Consider the following 21,666-nt stretch of genomic DNA (forward strand, 5'->3'; position numbering starts at 1 on the left):
GTGACTTTAACTCAGACAGGTGATTAGCAATTGAAATATATCGGCTTGATCCTCCTCCCAAATATAATTTCAAAGGAGTCTCCAAAATAACTTTCCATCTTTAAAATGGATTAACTTAAGGGTTCCACTGCTGACATTGAGATGAAGGGCTCCTAGATTGAATATATGGGCCCTTTGAAATAGGTAGGGGGTGTCTGAATTTTCTCCAGGAGAAGAAATAGAATGAACCTGAGCAGCACTCGAGCTATGAAATATACATTGTGCACACAGTTATTTAGTTCCATTAAATGGGTTTGCTGGCTGAGAACGGATCAAAGCATCAAAACCAAAAAAAACGCACCTTCATTACCCAGACCTCAAAACCCAGTTACTAACCTTTGTGAAAGTAATGCCCAGGCTATCATGAAATATAATCATTTTTTTTTTGACTTACAAACATCTTTTATGACCTGTGAAGTGGGTAAAGAAGTGCCTCGGGAAACCTTCAGCCTGCATGCGGACCTCATTAGTTCGGCTTACAGTCAGATGATCATTTACTTTGACATGAACAAACGCAATAATGTAGTTTTCCCTAAATGTTTAAGTCTTGATTTTTGTTCAGTTTCAAGTGACCCTCTTAATTAATTGCCCTCTTGCCTCAGTGCAAACAATCTAATTCCCTAAGCAATCCCGTGAGTTGACCTAATGTGGAATGCAGTCAGTTAGGACAGGTTTTAGTCATGCAAGATTGCCTGTGAGATTAAACCTGTTGCTGCACAGCTGAGAACGCATTCATAGCCCGTATTTAAATAAAGCTATGGTCTCTATCCCATTTAGTGCCATAAATGAAGGGCTGCACCAGCACTCCAGGGGTTACCTGTACATTCATTGTAATGACTAATGGTCTTTGTGACATACTGGAGCTGCCAAAAAATGAAACCACTCAGACATGTCACTTTTGTTATTGTTTCATTTTTGAAGCGCCAACATATTCCTCAGCGCTGTACAATGGGAGTACAGAGATTTGACAATGACATAAACACATAAATAAGGGCAGACAGAGATACAGATAGGTAATGAGGGCCCTGCTCGTGAGAGATTACAATCTAGAGCGAATGAGGGACAATGTTGAAACAAAAAGGTGAAATGGCTGCTCATTGTGGGATGGAGTATGTCTCGGGTTGGAATATGGTCCCGCCCGACAGCTGATCCCATTAATGTTAGAGGGTGGGGATGTTAGGGGATGTTTGATAGCGTTGATATTGGTCCAGCCACACATCTGTTCCAAGGGCGGGGGTGGATTCACATGCTCTATCATCCTTCACTTTTATTTTGTTATTTAATATTTTCCCTATACCTATTCAAACTTTGTATCGCACCATATAGCAAAATACATCTTTCTAGTTTCTATTTGAGAATTTTCAGGACAAAAATTAAATAAACCTGACTCTGAAAGCAGAATAGCTTGGAAGAAGTTAAAATAAACCCATATTTTCAAGTTCTACGTCTATAAATCCTGGCCTAAAATCCCTAAAATGCGATGTAATTTTCAGGCCAGTTTTTACAGTCTTGTCTTTTCAAATGTAGATCTCAAAGCTTAACTCTAGGGGGTAAAGTCTATAATATAATATTACAAAGCTGCAGTTTGGACCGTTTTCACCTGACAATTTCATGTTAATGCCAAAGGGGACATTTGTCCAAAAGCAACCTGAATTGTCACTCCGAAGTATAGAGAATTGTCCCTCAAGTGCAAATAAAGGATGCTGTTGCAACTCCATGGTTGAAATAATCACGACTGAGTTCAAAAAGCAGTTGTCAGAAAACACACACAGGTGGCTATTCTTATACGAGTCACCAAAAGTATTTTTTTACATCCATCATTTTCTCAATTAGAGACCTACTGGGTGCTTTTATATTGTCCATAATCAGGATGTAAAAGAAAATTCAAAGGCAATTTGCAAAGACTGAAATTGTGACTGAACTTTTAATGCATCTTTAATTGTAACTCTACCCCACATCCCAGAAGTCTGTAACCACATTAACACTTTTCATGTAATGTTACCATCGGGGGATGTAAAATACTCTCTTTATAGTCTCGGGAAACTTGGCTATCTTATTCATCAACTGCTACTTTGAACTAATTAGTATACATTTGAATTTACCAATATTCTTTAAATGCTTAATTCATGTTGAACGCCATCTAAATACACAATAGACGAATTCATATAATCTTAAGAGGAGGGCATGGTCTGCATGGTTTTATGTTTGTATCAGGGCCTCGGGCTTACAGGTCCTAATGGAGTTATGGTCCATTGGGATTTCCATCCCAGACCACACAAATCTCATAACAGAGCATGGAGTTATAAGATTAATGTCCTTTGCTCATATTCAGTGCCATTACCTTGGCAATACTGACAGTTTATCTTAGTTAAAGAAAGGCAGAGATACTGCAGCAGGAAATATATAAGTACCACTTCTCTTTTCCCAAGGGCAGCAAGTGAAAGAACAAGATCATTTTGATAGCTGAAACGCTGATTCGTAGGGGGGAAAATGAAGAAAACCTGTGTAAAATCAGTAAAATCGGTATGAAAGCAGACGGGGCACCAACATGACTCACTGAAAGGCATGAAAGATTTGTTTCATATCAAACTATGCTTGATAATTCTGGCAGACAGTGTAAAACCACCAAAAACTGTATATGTAATTGTATTACTACTTTATTTATTTTTATGTTTCTAGCTTTCTAAATGTTTATGTAGAAGGTTTTTTTTGCTTACTTTTTTGAAGAAAAAAAAAATCTCCCTGCAATTTTAACATTTTAACGAACCTATTCAGACATCCTATTTTACTAATGACTTTTAAAAGCCGAAGTTTTTCAAAATGTTCCTAATTATTAACTTGTCAGCCAACACGTCGACTTTAAAAAAAAAATGTAATTGTAAAATAGCCCCCGGCAAATTATTACAGGGTTGTCCTCTCCCTTATTTTGTTTCTATTCTAGAGACAGGAGATCATTTTCTCTTGATCTGGAAGTCCCTGTGTAAATGATCAGTCTGCACATGCTCTTTTTTGTAGGGTTTAACGGTTTGGAGACCTTTATTTAAAAGTTGCTTGTCAAGGTTGAAGCCCAAATGCAGAAATATAGGTAGCCAGTCTCTAGTTTGAATTTAGAGATAAGCTGGGGGGGGGGGGCGGGGGGAGGAGGGAAGGAGAGAGGAGAGGAGAGGTGACATCCGTATCCCTTCTTCCTGATGTTGAACAGGATGTAGGGTTGTATTTCTGTTGAATAGTCCTTTTTTTCTGTTTTTTTTTCTATGCTCCACGTTTTCAAGTGCTTTGATGTAAAATCATAAGGTGAAGTTATTTTTTCATTAGAGCAAGCATGTAGAAAATTGCACTGGATTGTTATAGTCTAGAGCAACTCCTCTCAGAGGAATTGGGTTCATCACTGGGGCAGAGAGTATAACTGTGGCACTTTATTGGGGTTACCACCAGGCGATTCTTGGTCAAAGCAAATGGCGCCATGTCCATCTGAACTATTATACTATCAGAGCGTAGCATTTTCTAATCTGTAGTGTTATATTCCAAGCTGTCAGCTGGCATTAACTCAGTCAATGTTGAAGTCTCACCACCAAGAGCTGAACTCTGCCTCAAAATGATGTTTTCCACTTCAGTGCCACTCGTACGGCAATTACTGGGTCATTAATATCATTGCATGCAATTAGTGCCAGTAGAGCGAGCGTGCGTGTCTTTCTCTTACCATGACCCTTTGTTAGCCAGGGATTTCAGTTGATAAATTTAAATTGATAAGGGCACGTGGGATTTGGGGAGATGAGATGTTTTTACACCAAACCATTTGAAGTGATTCACTGCAGTACTAGTAGGGTAGTGAGAAGTGGCAAAGGAATGTGGCATGGGACGGGTTACATTGAGGGCACACATCTGCTTCACTTCTCCATTTGCCATGCTACTAAATAACGCTGCCATTTTGTCTGACTTTTAGTGGACTTGTGTTGGTTAAATATGTTTGATTTCATGACATACTGTATGCCCCACAGCCTCTCTCACCTATTTCTCTTTATCGCCTCCACCAATGCTTTCACACTCACCAAACCAACTTTTGAAGGTGGATTGGATTCATATTTGCAGTTTATTTTTTTCTTTACATAGAACCTGTTAGCTGTGCTTTTCTCATTCTGGGAAATTTCAGTAGTATTAAGTCTTGAAGAAATAATAGCGTCAAATAATATATATATATTTTTTTTTTGGCATTTCTTGGAAATGTGATTTATCTGGGTTACAACTCGGCCCTGATCACTTTGGATTTCCTGCAGCGTTCGTTCATCAGCCGGGCAGAGACAGTAATAAATTCAGTGAATATTGTGTATTATGTTATATTTGTTAGATCAGTCAAGCCTTTAGGCCTAAATCTGAAAAGCTTTCAGAAACATGTCATTTTTTTTCGAAGCAGCTTGTTGGAGAAGGAGTTGCATTCCTGAGTATCCAACTTAATATATGTTGTAATCAAGTCTGTTTATTTATTTTTTTTGTACTGATGCACACCGCTCTCCTCCAGCACTTAAAGTAGGCCTGCCCAACTCGTAAAGTGAGAAGGGCCGAACTGCTCCAAGGAAAAAAAATTTGGGCCGCACGGGTTAAATCATCATCATCATCATCATCATCATCATCATCATCATCATCATCATCATCATCATCATCTCTCCCCCAGCACCTCTCATCATCATCATCATCATCATCCTCATATCTCCCCCAGAACCCCTCACTATCAACCTTTACGATACTCCCCATCTATCTCTCATACCCCCATCTCTCCCCCTCACCCACACAATACCCCCCTCCACATCAAACCTACAATACCCCCTCTACATCCCCCCAGCCCATTCCATGTCAGCAGCCCCCCCCCCCAAGTTAGCACCCCCCATGTCAGCATCCCCCCCATGTCTCTCTTCTCTCAATATGACTCTCTCCCCCTCCCCTCAATATGACACACTCTCCCCCTACCCTCAATATGACACCCTCTCTCCCTCCCCTCAATATGACACTCTCTCTCCCTCCCCTCAATATGACACTCTCTCTCCCCCTCCCCTCAATATGACACTCTCCCCCTCCTCTCAATATGACACTCTCTCCCCCCCCTGCAACTCACATCACCCCCCCCCCTGCACTTCACATCACTTCCCCCCCTGCCCCTCACGTCAGCAGCCCCCCCCTCACATGTCAGCAGCCCCCCCCTCACATGTCAGCAGCCCCCCCTCACATGTCAGCAGCCCCCCCCTCACATGTCAGCAGCCCACCCCCCCTCACATGTCAGCAGCCCACCCCCCCTCACATGTCAGCAGCCCACCCCCCCCTCACATGTCAGCAGCCCACCCCCCCCTCACATGTCAGCAGCCCACCCCCCCCTCACATGTCAGCAGCCCACCCCCCCAGCAGCCTGTTTTTCACCCCCCCCCCAACCAGGCCGTTTTTCACACCCACCCCCCCACCAGCCCGTTTTACACACACACACACACACACACACACACACACACACACACACACACACACACACACACACACACACACACACACACACACACACACACACACACACACACACACACACACACACACACACACACACACACACACACACATGCGCTGACCTCCCCGGCATCCTGCTATTGAAAAAAAAACCACACGGCTGCCGCATCCTCCTCATGCTGCTGCTGCCCCCGCGCACCGCAAAACCCGGGGGCGGAGACGGAGGGAGAGGGAGAAGGGGGGGGGGGATGAATCGCCGCCATTTTTTTAAACTTTTTTTTTTTAAACTTTTTTAATTTATTTAATTAACTGGTGCCCGGCCAGAGTCATCGCGGGCCGCACACAGAGGCCAGATGGGCCGCTTGCGGCCCGCGGGCCGTATGTTGTGCAGGCCTGACTTAAAGGGTTAACATGTTCCTAAAAAAATCACTGTTAATGGTATCTTGCCCGGTTAGGTAAAATATTTTAATTCTTAACCTTTTTTTTAATTTCTCATAAACTAGCAAAAAAATACCAGGAAAGCAAAACAGTCTGAAACGATCAGTACTAAAGAAAAGAAGAAAAAAAAACCCAGGAAAATGTAAATGTAACTAAAAGTGCTGCAATGCATTTAAGCCGGTGTTTAAATACTATCTCTGCGAATTAGTTGAGATGTCAGTATCCATAATGCACGTCTAAAAGGATGTTAGACAGTAGATCACCATGGCAATAAGACATGTTTTTTTCCCCTTCTCCCCCCAGCCTCTGTGCTGAATATTGTGTGTTGTGTGTTTAAATAAGAAAACACCTCCCTCCTCTGCCTTCAGTGCAGAGGAAGAGAGACAATTTATTACTGCTAGGTCTATTTGATCTTCTTGAGAGAAAATGCAGGCGTATTGGGCTGTGGCCTGGGAAGGTACTTGTGTCCATGTCAATCTCTTTCCTTTTTTTTGTTGCTATCAGCGAGGATGGGAAGGAACTGTGTTTTACAAAGACAGCTGTGGCCTGTGAAATGTGTGCTCATTAAATCAAGACACTCGGGTTTAAGTGTTCCTGGTAGCTATTGAAAGACCAGTACATGAGAAAAAATGATGGCGACGCTGGCATTTGCTCTAAAAAAAATGGTTGTGATGGAAAAGGGAGGAGGTGAAAATCTGCTGGGTTTTCTTCTTTCTTTTATTCCCACCCCCCATACAAATGTCTTCGTATTATACAGCTCCAATTACAATTATTGGGAGGAGGGGGGAAGTTACACTCAGGAATATTCATAAGCTCCCACCATGCTTTTGTTTCAGCACTAGAATTCCCAGTGATGGGATGAGATCTGGTGGCATAAAGGTTGACGTTTCATTGGCCTCACTCAATAGCTTTACAAAAAACAGTTGTTTTACAATGTATTGCTTTTGTCTTTTTATTTTTTTTTATTATTATTTCTTTAATTGTAGGTGTCAGAACGGAGCGGAATCTACACTTGAAAACATAAAAACCAAAACATAAAATAACATTCTCTTTATGAAATCTTTGAAAGTAAATATGAATTCCAATGTATAAATCTTGACAGCCGTCACCTTGGAGATATATATTAATACAGAATTGGAGCCACAGAGGATGATTACTGATGCAAAAACTGCTTTGATGATTTGGTAGTATATATATAATATATATATATATATATATATATATATATATATATTTTTTTTAATTTTTTTTTATTTAATGGAATTTCAATGTGCCCTTTTATTATTTATTTTTTTTGCATCATTTTCAGGGGGACAATGTCCGATCCCAAAAAATGAACATGCTGCAATATACTCATTTCCCTTATGAACCACACGTGTGTTTGATTATAAATTCGGGCCATTTTTCAGGACCTTTGGACAACGGATGGTACAATCCGTTTCTTGGTCCTCGTCCTTTGCGAGCTGCTCTCTACCCCTCACAAGTAGTTGAACGGAAATCTCCCCCCAAAGGATTTTGGTTATTCAAAGGTTCAATGGCATACTATAAAAACATATACGTTTGTTTCAGTAGCTGGACATTATAATCGGGCACCGTTGAGAACTTGAATAATTGATTTACATTGAAACGGAGAGTATTTCTTTATTATACATAGTTGACATACTGTATATAGTGTCCAGTGTTCTGCCAGCTTGTACTGCCCTTGAAAGTTTCGGCATGAGTAAATATTTGCATAACAAACAGGGGTATTGGTGAGGTGAACTGGTGAGAGAGTCATTAAAAGGGGGAGAGACAAATGAGAGCAGCCAGTGTGTGCTTGCATGACTCTGCTGCCAAAGGATTTTCTTTGATAAAAGGGCTGTGAGCTTGATAATCCTGTGAAGCGGACATTAGATCAAGTACAGCTTTGCTTTACAGATTGCATTAAGGATTGCTTCTTATTAGAGCTTGATTCTAAAGGCTTTTACTTTTTTTTTTTTTTTTCTTACTGAGTGGAATGGATTTTTTTTTATTTTTTTTGTATTATGCCTATCTCTCTCGCTCTGCAAAATCCAAACTAATACGTCTGTGAGATACGAATATAAGTTTTAACTAGGCTTTTACATTTCCAGGTAATTCAAATCATACCCTTATTAAATTACCGCGTAATGTGAACAAAATGTAAGGAAGTAATGGATGCTGATTCGAAAACCTAGACTCGATCTGAAACTATTATACTCTGATCTAGTTAAGGCGCAAATGATTTTGTTAGAGGGGAGAATTTCATTTTTCCCTCCTTGTTTAATCTATGTGAATGCGAGTGTATATACACAGGCAGAAATCCAGCGGCTTAATGCTCTATCTGATTAGTGCAACATTACTATCCTGATAGGCCAAAAACAGCCAAGATCTATGCAGCAGCTTAACCTCCTGGGAGGCAGCGTAATAATGATCAAATGAAGACATATTAAAATGTGATATTACTTCCCCTCCATGGGGACTATATAAAAATCATAGCCAGAGACAGCTTGTGCCTGCTGCTTCTGTTTCAACTGCTGATTCAGTGCCTTTTCCCATTGTGGGTTATGTATTTCAAATAGTAAACAAGAGTAGTCCAGTTTTTACGACATTTATCTTCGGATAAAGCATTGCGTGCCTCAGCCTATGTTGTGGGCATTTGACAAACTCTGAGCAAACAGAACCTTCACATTGTTCTGGAGATGGTCTAAAGTCAGGTAGCACAGAGGATTCTCTGTTAACACAGCTAGATGCCGGCTCCACAAACCAGCATAATGTCCAACTACAAAGCATTTCTTAACTGGTGCCAGTTATGAATCGCTTCCAAAATTGCAGACGTGTTAGCCCTCGATGATTTTCTGTGAGTCTCAGTTTGGACCGAGTATCACTTTTTTTTTTTTTAACATCAGCAGTCTCTTAGACTACAGTGGAGGCTAACTGATTCAAATCAGTGTTTTTCCACTAAAATGCCATCCTTTGGTCCAGAGGTCACTGATCTCTATCTTTGGTGGTTGGCAGATCTGAATATTGCTTAATCAGAATCTGATTTGTGTCTGGGAATCACTTCCTTGTAGTTGACAGCAAGACTTTGACACCCAGTGAGCCAGCACAACTTGGGTTAAGGAACTACCGAGCCAGCTACTGACATGTGCAACTGCTTCACCCTTTATTTAGGACTTGCCAGCTTGGCTGCTGGCTCTGAGTTGTACATTGTATCAGAAAGTCAAAACAGTATGGCCAAGCTTTCTAGTTTAATAACACACGAGTATGGATATCACAAACTTTATTTTGTGATCATATCAGCCACATATCTTTAAATAAAATACATGCCACTGGCAATATTCTGCAATATTACTTGATTTAAAAAAAAAGAAAAATACTTGCGATTATAATCTGAGATCTAGTATTTCTTTTGTGTTCACATTCAAGCAACGCCTTCTAAATTAAATATTCGGTAGCACTTTGTTCTGAGAACAACAAAAACCAAGAGCAAATGATAAAATAATTGGAGCAAATGCTCTTAAAGTAGGAACAGCTTTCAGCCTGAGGCATTATAAATTGAACATTCCATTTCCAGCACTTTGCCTGAGCCTTTTAAGTTTTTTTTTTTTTGGCATGACTTTTGTAAAAACAAAGCAGTGAGAATATTAATTCCCTTTTAAATGGCAGGAAATTAATGTTGTGATTTTATTATTGAGCCAAAAACGATCCATTGTAACGTGAGCACAAATTGGGTAACTTCTTAAAATAAAGGGCTATCAAGTCATTTGAATGAGACAGACTAAGAAGGCGTTCTTGAGAATCGGTATTATTGGGATGGCAAACTTATTTCACCCTGGGATCTGCCTCCAATCAGTAGCAGCAACTTTCTAGGTCCTTTAATACCCATGTCTTACTTGTATATAGTCTGCTTCAGCACGATAAAGCATTGATATTTCTATTCAAAGTGTATTAAGGGGCTGTGGGTACATTTTTAACAGTGAAGGCAGCACATTAGAATGATTTTCATTAAGGGGTGTATTTCAAAATGTTAAATGCTTATTTAATTTTAGTGATTAAAAAAAGTCAGAGCAATGAGAATAGTCGTGTTTTTTTTGCATGTTCAAAATGACTTCTACATTATTTACAAATCTTTTTGGACATGCACAATATAAGCATTCTGCATATAGGGCTCTTCACCATCACACCGTAATATTCACTGAGATAGAGGAAATATATCATACCTTCCTAAATATTTGATGGACCTTGCAAAGCACATATAATTAGCCAGAGTACCGTGATCTGAAAAATGCACACAAATTAACGTCCCAAAACAACAAAAAACTATTTCAAAATGTGTATGAAAGCAAAATCTAAATTTGGGTTGTAACAGAACGCATCTTATTCTTTATCTAAATACAATTACTAAGCACTATTTTTTTAAACTGCAGCTTTCGTGATGTATCATATTATTTGCTACTGCACCTTCATGTGGAACTGCCTGAATGGTAAAGTGTCCCCTGCTCGATGTCCCTCACTGGTTGTTTCTATGGTGATCATGTTAGTTGTTATTTGGGGCTTTTGCTTTAAATGTCACTGTTGGATGCTTAGAATACAAAATGGCCACAGAGAATACTCCTCCACTATCAGAAGGGCCTTCAAGTCACATCATACGTTTTGCTTAATAAAAATGCTTGCTTTGAATAGGGAGCAAAGGAATCCATCCAAATTACTACTGTTCTGACTTTCCCTCCAGATGTTGTTACAAGTAGTCAGCTTTAATTAAGGGTGTAATGTGTGGCTATGGCCTTTTGCTGTGCTACCAGATAACGCTTGGTTTTGAGGATGGGTCTTGCAGTGCCCAGAGCTATTTCAGGAACCTCTCAGAGATCATCCAAAAAGGGCTGTGACATCTAGCATTCCACACAAATGCCTTCCCCCAACATAGGTGGAACATGTATTCATTAGCATGTACCAAAAAGAAAGAAAATACAACAAACGTGTGTGTGTGTGTGTGTGTGTGTGTGTGTGTGTGTGTGTGTGTGTGTGTGTGTGTGTGTGTGTGTGTGTGTGTGTGTGTGTGTGTGTGTGTGTGTGTGTGTGTGTGTGTGTGTGTGTGTGTGTGTGTGGAGGGATACAGAACATGTGGTTGTTCTTAAGCTCAGGCTTGCTGGTTTGAGACAAATTTACATTGGCATTCTATTTTGTGCCGTTTCTCGCTGGAATTAGATCCTGGCGACTGAGTAATCAGCAAGTCTATAGGTTTGCTGTGTTCTATTGCAGTCCCAGCGCAGAAATGCTGCTGTCAGATTAACCCCTTGTGTGCTGCATGTTTCTTTGACACCGGAGGTATACATATTACACCTGATTGAAAAGCAGCGGATATTATGAAGCAGGATTGCATCCTTTCCAAATAAACTTTGAAATTGCCAGAATAGGGCACCCTGAAGCTTTGATTAAAATAAAAGCTACTCCAGTTGCAGCCTCAGCTACAGCTCAGCATTTAGCTTCTCTGTATCTATTCCTCCTCTATCTTGCTTGCCTGTACATTGGCAAATAGGTCGTAAAAAAAAAAAAACACTTTTATCTCAGACACATTTGATTTATGTCTAGGGCTGCTGCTTGATATTGATTTTTGTTTCCTCTAAAAAAAACTATGTCTCCATTATTTTGTGAGTCTTGTGTTCCAGTGTCACGCTGTCAGATGTTCTCATAGATTAGATTACTATCGCTATGTGTTTTTCTCTCCCTTTTTTTTTAGTTATTTATTTTTTAAAGGTGGGGTTCGGCATAAAAATGGGTTTGATAAAATGATATTTTTTTTATCAATATAACTCTCATAGTGTAGGACAACATTGGAATGTCAGGATGTAAATTGGATTTAATAGAAACAAAAACGGCATAGAGTCTGCAGATCCCGCAGCATAGGAAAACAACTGTGTGAATTTGAAAAGGAGAAATAGATTTATGTGTAGTGTGAGAGGCGGTGAGTCGCTTACAATAGATGGATGGGTGGTACAAGGGTGCTGCTCTCATACAAAGGGGAAACACGAGTATGCGAGACAATTAGTGGATGCTGTATGAAGGCCCTCCTTCAGGAGCAAGGTATTGTGCGAGGCTAAATGCAAACTACCGTTCTATTCATGCAGGATTTTTAAATGGACAATGTTCTGGTCAAATACACAGACTGATTATAATACGAAGAGTATAAAAAAAGACATAAATAACCTAAATGACTCATAATATTCAGCTGGAAAGGTGTGTGTGTGTATGTATGTGTATAAACTATGTATGTTTTGGTGTCACTGTGGTCTTGCCTCCGGTCATATACAAGTAGTTTGACACAGAACATACTGACATTGTGAAAGAAAGTGGATTTTTTGACTTCATCAAAGCTGCAGTTTGCACTGATTACCATTTTTTTTCCCCTTTCATTTAATTTTTTTACTTGCATGAAGACAAGTCTTTTTGCTCTTTCCAATGCTGTTTTTATTTATATTTGTAATTTGATTGTCCGTGCAGGAGATATTCACATTTGTAACAGTAAGTTAAAATGGAGTTCTCGCCGGTGTTGCCTAAATGTTACCATGGTAACGTCAGAAGTTACAACTTAAGAACATCATCAGTTAACACTTTAATAAAAAAAAAAATGAAAGAGCAGAACATGGTCAGGGGGGGCAAGATGCTAACATTATACGAGTTAAACTCATACAGGCTTCTGGGATTTACTGCTTTTAATTTACTAGAACCACTTTCAGGAATAATTAACCCCCCAGTGCTGCAGGTACCTGGTAGCAAAAAAGAACCACTGTTTCTAATTGACTTGCCTGAATGACAATGTTATATGATACAATGTTATGAGTTCAGTATGACAAGAAGCAGCTAAGTATTGTTAATGACAACAATTAGCTGATACATTACACCATTCTAGTAATTTCCTGATCTTATTTGTATAGCATTATAAATGGGTTTAATGTGAGCAAATACATTTCAAATTCACAGCTAAACACACTTTAAAAACGCTCCTTTTTCATAACTCGTTTTACACGTTCCTTTAGCAAGGAACACACTTAAAAACCATCAATGACGGAAAAAGGAAACCTGAACAAATAAAGCCCAGAACAATATTTGATCGTAAATATTTTCTTAGGCTCCTCCTGGATGCATGAGAAAACGTGGTTTCCATTCTAAAGAGACAACATTCACATGCTTAACGTGACATACTATTCATCATAATTTAACTCGGCCAATATCTGTTTTTTTGCCTCTTTCACAGCTACATCTAACGGCTCTATTGATGGTGTGGATAACCAAGAAGGGGGAGTATGTAAAAATAAAGCCATGAAGATCCTCATGAAAGTTGGGCAAGGTGAGGACCACGTTATCTTTCAGGAAATGTTTACCTTTCCTACATTCCATGTTCGATGGTATAGAGTTGAGGTGTGCAAACTTTTCAGTCTGCGCTCCCCCCACCTTCCCCCCCTTACCTGTTCTCCGGCGTCTTCTGCCGTCGGGTGACGTCACATTGTCATGGCGACGCATCACCAGAAGCCGCCGGAGATCAGTTAAGGGAACTTACAGAGTCATCATGCACAATGTAAATGGTTTGGGGAAGAGCGTGGTGCCTCTGTAAGCGCCAGGTAACACCCCCCCCCCTAATTTTTTTTTGGCATCCCCCAGTTTGCACAACCCAGGTATAGAGCAATGGGTTCAACTTGTTCTCTAGCCTTAACCCTTCTCACCTTCTACATTTAAAAGATAGACTTGTTTTGTCCATGTGACTGAGATTTTCATAATAAGGGAATTTGGTATCGGGACGTGCACAGAATATCTGAGTAAAACCTTAATGCAGGTCTTCATTTTGGATGCCCAATGATCATACTTTGCTGATTTAACCATATACAATAAATGCACAACATTTTTTTTTTTAACTTACACGATTGAAGCAAATGGTCTCCGTAGGTAAACTGTTTTCATTTCAGCTCGGGGGACCCCTTGCTTCCAGAGATGTATACCTCTCATAAGGGTGCCGGTATCCCTGCAGCCAGGGAACTGTGTGCATAACATAATGGCTTCTTTAAATGTCCCGCGGGCCAATTGGAAGCCATGACATCATCCGTTTCAGCATCCTATTGGCCAGCGTGACCGGGTCATTTAAACTGCACAGTGATACAGGCACCCTATGGTGGTATGTATCTCGGGAAGCAGGGGGACCCCGAAGCTGAAATTAATACAGTTCAGCTCCGGAGACCCCCTGCTTCAAACCTGTAATAGCAAATTAAACAAAAATTCAAACACAGTGCAGCCTGTTCTGCATCTTTAAGAGCAAGAAAAGTGTATGGTAATCTGTTATTACAAATGAGACTACCCCCTTCTTTTCCTGTCTCTAATACTAACGATCCCTGAACCAATGTACTACACATCGATGCTACATAAACAGTTAGCAGGCCCAAGTAGAAGCATGCTGAGGAGACACCTGCTGTGGTGCTTTGGCACTTTGTCAGGCACTTTGACCATGGCATGTATTCTGCCACACCCAGTACATGCTATATTTCAGCCTGTAACAAATGCAGCACAAACGTTGACAAATATTTTTGCCTAATGAACAAATACTTCTATAGTTTCTACATTTCTATAGTTCTCAAAGCAGAACAAAATAATTGTAGTTTGTTTTGAATGTTTATAATGAATAAAACAAAATGAAACTCGTAATTTTCTGAGGCATATTACAAATCACAGACTTAGGAAGAGTTTTTTTTTGTGTTTTCACATATAGATAACCTATTATTCACCAGGAATTAATTATTTTTCCAATTAGAAGTTAGTTTAGTAGTCCATCAACTTGCTCAGTTAAATTGAAATGTCATCTGCAAAGCTTTGCTTGCCAACTGTGAGGATCCCTACAGTTTCTGCAGATGGTCTTACAATCTCACCCTCTAAAATAACTTGCATAACATGGTTTCTTGTAGGGAAAATTGCACTCTTGCTTATCTAACCATATGCATAAAAAAATCCCTGTTATAAACTGCTATCTCTGCACTCTTTATATGTATGTTTATAGTGATGTGAGTGTTTATATTCCTTTAGATCCTCTGCTATTCGGCTTGCAGTTAATGATTTGTTCTATTGTAGATCCTGATGCTGGCAATAGTCGAGATGCAGCGCCAACAAAACGTTCAGATCAGGAGTCCGGTACCAATGGCAAGAGCTCAACCACTAGTCCGTTTGTTAATGGCCCTGCAGGTACATAGTGTTTAGATATCTCAAAAATCCTTGTTTTGCATTACACAAGCCTTTTCTAGTTGATAATAGTCTCTGTTTCTTCAGCCATACACAGCTCTGCTGGTTATATCTCTACTGGAGAATTGTAGATGTATTACACGTTGTGATGCCCATTCTAGGTCCAATACAAGTCCTATTCCGTTACATGAGCATCACTCTGTTTTTATCAGAATCACTGCATTATAGGAGCCCTTAGCAAGATGGTGCTTTGGTGAAAACAAATTGTCTTCACTGTTCTCTGGAACTAAAACAGCAAGAAGACACACTCGTGTGTGATTGCTAACTGTTAGCTCTGCTCTGAGACAACAATGTCACATAAAGGCAGGAAGTTCTGTTGCAGCTATGTGAACACCATTGTATTGACATTGAATCTCTGTATAAACAGGCTGGAATATTGATATTACAAGACACTACATATGTTATCAATGTTATATAGGAAAGTCATATTGATAATAGTTGAAACTGCTTAAACAAAGCTGCTGGATCATTTGAATAAGTGACATCTGCTTTAGTTGACTCTATGTAGCTTAACTGTTGTAGAATGTATTATGTGCCAGATCTCCATCATCTGTGCTCTTAACATAAACTATAACCCAAGCCACTGAAAGATGGGAGGAGTCATAAACAACGTCCGCATTCTACAATGTTCCCCATTGTGCTCATTCTGTTATCTGTGCTTATTATTCTAATGAATTCATAATGTGCTGAGCGCATTGAATATCAGCCTGTTCAACGTGACACTTTTTACTATTAGCCAGATGTGCAGACATTTGTTTAGTTAATTGTGTATTACAAATTAGCTGAATCATTAATATTTCTGCTATATTGCCCACATTTACTTTGGCTTTCATGTTTCTACTGCATTGATAAACCCTCTTAACCGCACCAAATACAAGCAACATGTTACAGGCCTCTTCACCAGTGAAAAATTTAACCCATTTTATAACTGAGGCATCAGTCTTGCAGTGTTAAAAGGGTTAATCAGCATTAGAAAGGAATCAAATAAGATACCGCTTTGTCACACTAACAGTGGCAACGATGTTGGGAAATGCTATTTCTTCAGTGGAGTTACAGAGCAGCCAACACCGGTTACGAGATGAGGCATACATTAAAGCCTGCCTGCCTGTCAGCTCTGGTACACTTTGCTGATGGATGATGATGTACATAACAAAAACAATGTGGCTTAGGAGCAGCATGAAAGTAAGATCATGAGACACAAAGTCTTGTTTAATATTGATTGCTGACTCCCGCTGTTTGCATTTGGCTACCTCCAAGGGTAATTGGTTTGTCAAAGTTCAGCTGCCAGTTAATTCTTTAGATTCTGCTGAGATTTCGAAATGTTAAAGATAGCGGAATAAAATTCTAGAGTGAATGTAAGATGACTGTAAGCCAAGGCTCAGGAGAGTTGTAACTCTGTGTTTTCTTCTTCATCCATCCAGGTTCTAGTACAGACGGCAAAAACAGTGGACATTCAAGCATCATTGGATCCGAGGTGGCCTTATTTTCAGGGATTGCTTCAGGGTGCATCATCTTCATTGTCATCATAATCACTCTGGTGGTGCTTTTGTTGAAATACCGAAGACGGCACAGAAAGCATTCACCTCAGCACACGACGACTTTGTCACTTAGTACATTAGCAACCCCAAAGCGCAGTGGCAATAATAATGGTTCAGAGCCAAGTGACATTATCATCCCACTAAGGACTGCAGACAGTGTTTTCTGCCCTCATTATGAAAAGGTCAGCGGAGATTATGGACATCCTGTTTACATCGTCCAGGAGATGCCACCTCAGAGCCCAGCAAATATTTACTACAAAGTCTGAGGAATTCTGTGGTACCTTTGACACGTAGAGGACACTTACTGGTCCAGTGCTTTCTGATGGTTTTTTTTGGTGATTCCTTATGCATTAAAAGTGGACTTGCATGGGGAAATGGCACAAGAGAAAACCTTTCTTCAGAGAGAGCCTTCTTAAGCTGGATAGCTTATGGAGTCTGATGGTTCCTGTTGCTAGGAAGAAGTTTTCACTGCAAGCTGGAAGACTTTCTATAAAAAGATACCCATTCTGATAGCTATACTCTGGTCATATTCATTCTCCTCTAAGCCATATGCGCCAGGCATTCAGGCATATACAAAAGCCAGGTGAATATGGAGTGATTCATGGACCTTAATAATGTTAGGCATCCTAAAGGTGCTTTAGGATATTTACCTTGAAATGCAATCTTCTGACTTAATATCTATTAGCTTTCTCAGTGCATACTGGATTTTTCAGAGGACTGTGCAACCAAGTAAGACTTAAAAAAACAAACTAAGTTTTCTTGCTTAAAGTCCATCACTGTTTCATTTTCTTCAGTTGTCCAGGATCCCACCATCTTTCACTCCACCTCATGTATCACTAATGGTGCATTAACCTTTGGAGTCTCTTTCTTCCTCCATTTCTACTAGTCACACTTGAATGGGTAATACATTATGGAAATTGTATTTGCTAATACAGATCCTTCCAGCCAGAAGTTAGACTGTCAGCAGAGTCAAATCCAGAAGTCCTTGGGATAATCTGCCGAATGCAGTTAAATGTGGCTGCCTCTGAAATTAAACTGAAGTCAGAAAACAATGTAGGTAGCACAGCACTTTGGTATCAATTTTTGAGCGGCAAGGGAGAGACATGGCATGCAGCGGAGTAGGGCTGCAACTGAAGGAATTCATTATAATCAAATAGCAGTGTGCAGAATTCCATCATACCTTCGCTACAGTAGAACAAAGACATATACTTAGAGCAAGGAGTAAGCAGGTAGAGAAGGACAGTAGTAAGGCATTGATATGTGGAGGCAAGACTGTTGGAGGTACTGGCAATAAGCTTTACTGTAAGGAAGATGTATGAAACTCCTAGTCTGTTGTGACTGATTTTATTGGCAGACTCAGGTGCTATACTGACCATATTATTCCTCAAGACAGGGAAAGCTTTCAAGGAAATAGCAGAAAGCCAAATCGGGCCTACAGGTTTTAGAGGCCAAGGTCAAAGAAGAGTGGACGTTGATTCCACGTCCTTTAACAACAACTTTTTTTTTTTTAAACTAGTTTGTTTTGAGAGAGCCTCTTTATCTACATCTTTGGGCACATTTGGTTTACGGTAAAGCTATCCCGGAGAAGTGCCGCACAGGTATGGTAGTAGTTGACATGCCAGTTCACCGGTGCTCTGTTTCAAATAAAAGCACAGATGGCAAACCTCTTGGTTATTAGGAATACAATAAATTATTAGTCTAGAGCGCAGGAAAGAAAAAAAAAAAGGACTTATTTATAATAGGTGTATAGCACACGGGGGATATATAGTAAAAAGATTTTACTAATATATAATTTAAAAATTGCACAGCGTGCCCCAACAGAAGATGTGAAATTCATGTTTGCAGTAGTTAGATAGGCTTTACTGTTAGTATTGCAGAAGAGAATTGGACACCGCTTCTGGGGAAAAAACAACTGTGTTACAAAAAAAAACACACAATGAGAAAAAACTCAAAAATAACAAAGTCCTCTTAAGGCGTCTCGCACAAGAGCAGACTAGGAAGTCAAGGCCCCGAAAGGCAGGAAATTGGTGTTACTGCATCATGTGTTTAATAATGGCAAGAAGATGTTCGGGAATTTTCTATTCTGCGTTCTGATTTCCTTTCGCCTTAATGTTACTAGAATTCAGCAGGTCACCGAGCGCAATATCTTGCTGGGCTTTTCTTTCTTTCTTAGAGAATCCTATTTTATGTGCTATGCAAAACAGACATCATCAACCTAGTCCTGTTACTATGGTAACACTTTGCTCTCTGAATTGGGAGAAGGGGGAGAAAAAAAATTAGCAAACAGCATTTTAAGGTTCTCGAATCTCTAAGGAGCACCTGCAAAAATGAACTGTCGCAGGAATAATTGCTCTTTTTCTTCTTCTTCTTTTCTTGAATCTAAAAATGATGACGTGAAAGCTTGGTTCTGTGGTCAGGACTTCGGCCACTATTTCTTAGCATATTCACCATCAAGTAAAGTTTATTTTGGCAATTGAATTTTTTTTTTTTTAAACACACAAATGTTATGTATGTATTTATTTTTCTCACAGTCAGGCTACAACAGGGGTGGGCAACTCCAGTCCTGAAGAACCACCAACAGGTCAGGTTTTCAGGATATCTCTGCTTCAGCACAGGTGACTGAGCCATTGATTGAGCCACCTGTGCAGTAGCGTAACTTCAGTGTAATGGACCCCCGGGCAGTTCACTTACCTGCCGGACCTCATCCCGCGACATCATGACGTTGCTGCGTCACGTGACGACACGTTGCCATGACAAACACAACGTCGTATGACGCCGCAACGTCGATGGAGCTGCTCTCTCCCCCGGCAATCGGTTTCATTGCTGTGGGGAAGAGCTTGGGACCTCTGTAACCACTTGGGGGTGTTCATCTCGATTCCAGAGGAAGGGTCCCGATGTCCCGAGCTGGGGCCCCCCCCCGGGACAGTCCCGGGTGGCATTTACGCTACTGCTCCTCTGCTGAAGCAGGGATATTCTGAAAACCTGACCTGCTGGTGGCCCCTGAGGACTGGAGTTGCCCACCCCTGGGCTAGAAGATGGGGGAGGTCTAACTCTTTCTGTGCCACAGAGATCTGTAACATGTAGCGTTGCCTGCCCCTATGGCATGGAAAGGGATGGGCAGCATTTTCTTTTGTTATCAGTTGACAGTGTCCTTCTGAGCTAAGCTGTGAAAATCAGATCAATTGGTGAAAAGCAACCTGCAACCAGTGTCAAAGAATTTACTGTGTGTCTGTTTTGTGTCTGACGCCGAATGACAATCGTTAAACTGTTTTCCCTTTTATTTGGAAGTTGGTCCAGCCTCTGAGCGTTTCTGTAAATGCCTTGCTTGTATGATCGTCCTCCGATCCTTCCTTAGTCCCCCCGACTTAGGAATTTGCACCAATACGTCAAATTGAAGATGCTGTAAATAAGTTGAGAACTGTATCTGGATTTTGGGTGTGTCCGTAGCCTTATTCACCTTTTTAAATATTAATATAGAGAAGAAGAAAAAAAAAACTACACATGGAAAAAAAAGACAGAAAATTGATTTTCTTAATCAGATTGTGTACATAGAGCAATGTTGGATTTTTTTTACAAAGTCTAAGCAAAATGTTTTGTATAAAATTTGAATTTTTGCAATGTATTTAGCTACCGCTTGTTTAAAGGCAGTGTCATTCCCCTTTGCACTGTAATGAGGAAGAAATGGTAAAAAAAAAAGGTTGCCAAATTGCTGCATATATGTGCCGTAATTGTGTACCATGAATATTTATTTAAAATAATTTTTGTTCAATTTTGTAAGTAACAGTATTATGCCTGAGTTTATAAATATTTGTTTCCTTTTTTTAAATAGCCTTTCCTAGGTTTAAAATTTTGCTTTAGTTCCACATTGTATTTAGCCCTTCTACCCGTTCCCTCCCAGACAACAAACCTCCGAAATTTCACATTCCACGTCTGTTTCAAACTGAATTTGTTCTTAAAAAAATAAAATATTTTTTCCTATGGATATTGTTGTGTTGTGAGATTTATTTATATGTGTTTGTCCCATGTTTAACACCATATGTTTTAATTTCGAAACATTGTGCATAATACAAGGCAGGTATAAATATATTATGATTATGGTAGTAGGATAATTATATATATTTATAAGTTGTGACTTTCTCAAGGTCAAAAAAGCAATTTGAATCCAGGTGTCCCTTCCTTCGTGTGTTCATAGATTATAAAACAAGTAAATGTCAGGGCTAATGGATGATATGTGGCTGTGGAGCTCTCAACAATTTGGAATAAATGAATCCACACCCACACTTCATAAATAATATCTCCTTTTACCGCAAATACCAGTAATTTAACAAAGATGCATATTTCATTTATATGAAGGGCATCATTTGGACTGTCATCTTGAAAGACTTTTGAGATTTGGCAGGAGGTGTGGGAGGACGAAAATGGTGTGTGTGTGTGCACATATATATATATATGTGTGTGTATATGTGTGTATATGTGTGTGTGTATATATATATATATATATATATATATTTATATATATATATATATATATATATATATATATACACACATATACACACATATACACACACATACACACACATATGCACAATGCATACCTTACCCAAATTCGAGATCCAGCCAAAAATCAGGTTGGGTGGGCAAACTGGGGGCCATGAGATTTTTTTTTTGGGAGGGAGGGGGCGGTTGCAGAGGTCCCCCGCTCTTCCCCAAGGCATTTAAATTAAATTCCGGGGAACCGGGAGAGGCCTCTGAAACCTCTACTTACCGAGGTTCAGCCGGCTTCAGGACGCGTGACCATGGCAATGTGTCAAATGACGACACTGGGTCATGTGACGTCAAGGTTGCCTTGGCAACGTGACGTCAAATGACGCCACCGGTCACGTGACAT

The 21,666-nt window shown here is 39.9% G+C and overlaps 1 protein-coding gene across 1 annotated transcript in view; it reads left to right on the top strand.

The window, feature by feature from the left end:
• Window positions 1-20,318, top strand: part of LOC142489629 (ephrin-B2-like) — a 38,845-nt gene extending 18,527 nt beyond the window's left edge. The window contains exons 3-5 of the mRNA XM_075590731.1: window positions 13,214-13,306; window positions 15,070-15,180; window positions 16,659-20,318. Coding sequence (XP_075446846.1) covers window positions 13,214-13,306; window positions 15,070-15,180; window positions 16,659-17,041 — 587 coding nt within the window. The 3' untranslated portion in view covers window positions 17,042-20,318. The remainder of the gene's footprint in view (window positions 1-13,213; window positions 13,307-15,069; window positions 15,181-16,658) is intronic.
• The last annotated feature ends 1,348 nt before the right edge of the window (window positions 20,319-21,666 follow it).

Source organism: Ascaphus truei, chromosome 3 (assembly GCF_040206685.1).
Source record: "Ascaphus truei isolate aAscTru1 chromosome 3, aAscTru1.hap1, whole genome shotgun sequence".
In the NCBI taxonomy this organism is placed as follows: domain Eukaryota; kingdom Metazoa; phylum Chordata; class Amphibia; order Anura; family Ascaphidae; genus Ascaphus; species Ascaphus truei.